The sequence below is a fragment of the Cyphomyrmex costatus genome, unplaced genomic scaffold (assembly GCF_001594065.2).
Source record: "Cyphomyrmex costatus isolate MS0001 unplaced genomic scaffold, Ccosl1.0 scaffold266, whole genome shotgun sequence".
Classification (NCBI taxonomy): domain Eukaryota; kingdom Metazoa; phylum Arthropoda; class Insecta; order Hymenoptera; family Formicidae; genus Cyphomyrmex; species Cyphomyrmex costatus.
The window spans coordinates 41068-46372 of record NW_017276757.1 but is presented as its reverse complement, the minus strand read 5'-3'; the positions used below and the strand labels follow the sequence as shown (position 1 = coordinate 46372).

General features: G+C 31.9%; 1 protein-coding gene across 1 annotated transcript in view; it reads left to right on the top strand.

Moving 5' to 3' along the window:
• LOC108774613 (uncharacterized) overlaps positions 1 to 5110 on the top strand; it is a 5680-nt gene extending 570 nt beyond the window's left edge. The window contains exons 2-7 of the mRNA XM_018540760.1: positions 35 to 298; positions 358 to 495; positions 944 to 1246; positions 2073 to 2265; positions 2375 to 2731; positions 5066 to 5110. Of these exons, the coding sequence (XP_018396262.1) occupies positions 35 to 298; positions 358 to 495; positions 944 to 1246; positions 2073 to 2265; positions 2375 to 2731; positions 5066 to 5110 (1300 nt within the window). The remainder of the gene's footprint in view (positions 1 to 34; positions 299 to 357; positions 496 to 943; positions 1247 to 2072; positions 2266 to 2374; positions 2732 to 5065) is intronic.
• Positions 5111 to 5305: the final 195 nt, after the last annotated feature.

Here is a 5305-nt window from a genome sequence, read left to right as displayed (position 1 = left end):
ATATTAGATATTATTTCTAATAATTATTTTACAGCAAACTGCAAGATATTTTTGGAAAAGTCCATTCCATAATTCCTCCGGTATTAATGGGAATGAATTGTCTCGTTATAAACAATAATGCAACTTCAACAAAAGTGATAGATCAGTCGTCTGTAAATCTTTGTCAAGAAATACCAATGAAGAACGTCAATGAAACTGTATTACCTAAAGATATCCCACCACTTCAGCTACAAGGTACCTGTGCAATAGATGATATAGGCGGAGGAGAAATACAAGAAATAAACGATAAAGAAAATACGTAAGAATGCGATAATTAAACATAAAATAAAATATCAGACCGTCAGATTTTCTTGACAGTACGTCTACGTCGATACCAATACCTACGTCTCCGGATCCCGGTACCAATGAAGACATGATTGAATTGCTGGCAGCCTTGCGTAAGATAGAAGCGAAGCACGGACAGGACTTCGAAAGGGACATACGAGAGAATCATAAGTAAGGCGTTATATTATCTATACATTATTTTATTAAAAAAATCATCTTTTGATTTTACAAAGAATCTTGCCATTTAAGCATTTAATAATGAATCATATATATAATTTATAGAGAAATGCTAAATTATTGAACACTCTATAATATCCGTTGCTAAAAAAGTCTACTAAAATATTAAGGATGCTCCGAATCAACAATATTTGTGAAGTCAAAAAGAGTGAATTTTTAATCATTATTATTATATTATATATAATAAGTAAATTCAATAAAACAAATAATATACATTCCATACGCGTGCTGTTTTTTATTTTAATTATAAAATAATTTTCTTAGTAACCGTTTTTCTTGTTAGCAAAAAAATTTATGGCACGACTATGTATTATTTATGTAAAACTCAGTGGACAAACAACGTTAATTATCTACTTTGAATAGTATTTTTTATTGCATGTAGAAATATCGAACGAGAACGCTTTAAAGGGACACACAAAGAGCAATTAAATTATGAAAAAAAGACGAACGACACAAACAGCACTAGACACAAACCTGATGTTACCAGAGGAGCTACAAATTCAGAATACATCAAAGAGAGTATTAAATCGAAGCGATCGGTGAACGATAGCTTGATTGACGATTTCAAGAGAGAGGAAGCAAATGGCAAACGACATAATACTAGAAGAATTGTTGTACCCAAAGCACGTTCTTATGCAAACAACGAGAACAACACAAATGACAATTTTGGGACAGATCCAACATCGTAAGTATTTACACGGTGTAATTTATAAATTGAAACAAAAAAAATCATGTAAAGAACGTATCAGAAAAATATTTTTAAACATTTTTTATATAAAATATAATCCTTTACAATATCCTTATCAATATATATTACTTTGTTCTCATTTTTAATCTTTGCACTGTTGAATATTCATTTGTTTGTAACCTTTAGTTGATAGATTACAGCTATTATAGTAGTTTAAATCTCTAGAATATCGAGTTTTTTTGGCCTGTCAACTGCAATTTCAGTTTTCGAAAATAAAAAATAGTCAGGGAGATAAACCAAATGCTTGGACCACACAATATGTGTACGTGAGCTTGGTAAAATGTGTTACCTCACTCTAGTTGCATTTTTAATGAGTGAGAAAATTTTAACAAGAATGATACACAGATAAAATTTAAAATCTTTTTTAACAAATATCTTTTGATATTAATAAGCCTGTTTTTGTACAACCTGCAATCTAAGTTTTGAAACAAAACATCAAAAACATTTCTGTTTAAAATAAAATTCTTAAAAATATCAATACCATTCTGCTCCGTTTTTTTAATCCTTACATCACCGTTGATCTTTAATAAGTATAATTCTTAAAAATGTTCAATATGGCGATTGTAGATACATTAAATTAGATGTGTTCAAGAAGTAGAAAGAGATCGAATGTAACGTATATATCTATATATATATATATATATAAAATATTGTCAAATTTATTTATTCCTATTATATATATAAATATATATAATAGGAATAAATAAATTTGATATTTTCAGTCAAATTTATTCCGTTAAAAATCAACTATTTTCTGAGACAGACATCCCCCAAAGAAGTATCACTCCAATGCGCTAGAGACGATTCCCCCGGCGCGCCATGATCGATTAAGCGAAGGAACTACTCAACCTGACAGATATGAAAGTGAAAACATGGAAACTGTAAACGACAGAAGAATTAGCTGGCGAAATCGCGATATCTCAAGAAATCAAACTGAGATCCGACAAATCTTTCAGGTGAGTATAATAATTGTTAAGGGGGATTTTACGCCGCGTCAATAAAATCGGTGCACTAAATTTCTCACAATAGTCGAGTGAACAACACAGAGCGTTGTAATTGAATTAGAATCACGAAGCGGCTGCAAGGGAAAATCACCGGAGATTGACTCGAAGACATTTGCGTGCACCACGGCAGGTTTACGCCATCCATTACGGGGCGGACAGCAGTCTCTTTTCAACGCAGGACGAGCACACTGGTAACGGCAGGGCACGACATTACAATGGCGTTTTTAGGGCATGGCAGCCGAGTGAGTGGGTTGCCGATCTTGGTATGAGCAGACACTTCACACTTGCTGGCGATGGCAAACTTACTGTTCATGAACCAGGATTGTATCTCGTATACGCGCAGATCCACTATCTGGACGAACACGACGAGAATGGCTTTCATGTACTGGTGAATGGCAGGCCTATATTGCAGTGCATGGTAAGAATTGAAAAACACAAAAGGAAGGAATTTTAGTAATTAATGATTGATAAGAAAAGCTGTAATCAATTCAAATATATAAAAGAGCCAAAAAAGCATATTGATTTTTGCTAATTATTATTTACATAATAAATACAATTAAACTATATAAACAAACATTTTGACTTTAAATATGGTTCTCATCATATTTATACATATTTATACAACACACACACACACACAACACACACACACACACACACAAAATTTAAAACAATACATTAACATTTCACTATTCAAATGTGTTCAAATATTATTAAACTAAAAATAATTTTGCTATATAAACACTTACAAACATTCCTTTAATATTATATGAAATTACTAATCAGACAGCAATATATAAAATACACTACTCAACAAAATTAAAGAATCACTTGTTCCACCCTGCAAAAATAGAAAAACTTTGAGATAGAATAACTTCGTCAAAAATCATCGTATCGAGATGTTTAAAAAAGCATTTCAAAGCTTGAAATCTTTACTTTTCAGACCTGTACTTCAAAAAACGGTCTTACTGACATTTCGTGAAGTTGCACAATCATAAATAAAAGTGTCAAGCCTAAAAATGTTTTACAAAATTTGCCAAGTTCCACGGAGCCAAGTAAAAATTGTGCACAAATGCGGTTTACAGCTTTCGAAAGAGTAAATCTTTACCTTCAATTTGTTTTTTTACTGAGCTCTGTACGATTTTTTTTTCACCGAGTTATTCAACGTTGAAATAAAAAGGCTATTTTTACTTAAACGTTAAATAACTCGGTGAAAAAAAATCGTACAGAGCTCAGCAAAAAAACAAATTGAAAGTAAAGATTTACTCTTTCGAAAGTTGTAAACCGCATTTGTGCACAATTTTTACTTGGCTCCGTGGAACTTGGCAAATTTTGTAAAAAATTTTTAGGTTTGACACACTTTTATTTATGATGGTGCAACTTCACGAAATATCAGTAAGACCGTTCTTTGAAGTATAGGTCTGAAAAGTAGAGATTTCAAGCTTTAAAATACTTTTTTAAACATCTCGATACGATGATTTTTGATGAAGTTATTCTATCTCAAAGTTTGCCTATTTTTGCAGGGTGGAACAAGTGATCCTTTAATTTTGTTGAATAGTGTATATATGTATAATTTAGAATTAATGTATTCAATAATAATATATTCAATTCTCTCAGGCTCAATTGCACTAATAGTATTAAGTAAGTTTAGTTTTTATATTATTATATATCATTAAGTTTTATGTCTCGCTGAAAGCCTAAATAACATTGGTGCAATCGCGCCTTAATATTTTATATATGTATATGCGAATAATTTCATTTTGTATTTCAATTACAATAACTGAGTGGTATGATAAAAATAAACATTTCAAAGTTCTTTGTTTTCAAACATTTATTTTTGTACTGTATATATAGCTATATAACATGCGATAAATTTTCGAATTGTTTATATATTACCATCACAAGTGTTTTCTATTCGAAACTTTGCAGTAAATAAAGAAATTACTGAAAATCTACTTATGTGGTTTACAGATTTATATGTTTACAGTCCCAATCAATTAATAATGGGTGCTTTCCAATTGATGACACAAGTCGACACAAGTATCATTCTATCTTTCTTGACATTTAGAGATTAACAAAGGTAGAACGATACTTGTGTCGATTTGTGTCATTAATTGGAAAGCACCCATAATATCTTCAAATTATCCTAACCGAGACACATACCGTGTCTCCTATGTAATTATTGTTTAAATAAGTCCATGCCAGTAGAAATTATTCAGTCGCCGTAATCCATAGCCTGTCCAGTTAATAATTCTGTATCTTCTGAAATATCTATAAATGATGGTAAAAGTAACACAATGTCTACTTTAACAGAGAAGGTCAACACTTAGACCAATATATTTGAATGTAATAATGATTCCGTTTTTGATAATTCTATAACAATTGTTGAGGTATATTAAAGAAAAAATTAACTGAAAAACATAAAACAATTAAAATCATTGATGAGCAGAACGATGATTAGAAAAAGTGCTGAAAAAGTATCTAAACTGTACATTATTACTAAACACAAATATATTTAGCTTAAAAAAAAGCAGTAAAACGCTTGAAAGAAAAGGAAAACTTTAAACTTAATACTCACAAAAAGCTGCAGCCATCAAATACAAGCTTTAAGTACCCTGATAGCAAAATGATGCCAAATTGCGCGCAAATTGGCAGCAAATTCGATCAAATCTTGACTACAAAACCGTAGCCATCTGCATCCGCATTTGGCTATAATGGATTTGGCGACAATATTTGCTGACATGTTTTGCAGCATATTGGTGACAAAAACCGAGCAGAGTGTGCTGACATGATCTGACAGCAGATTGCGCGCAGAGCCTGCTGACAGAAGTTGACGACGGATTTGCAGCAAAAACCGCGCAGTCTGCGCTTAGCTATTTAAAATTTAAATGCCCATCTAACCGCCTACGCGCGCGCACCCTAATCTCTCTCTCTCTCTCTCTCTCTCTCTCTCTCTCTCTCTCTCTCTCTCTCTCTCTCTCTCTCTATAGCT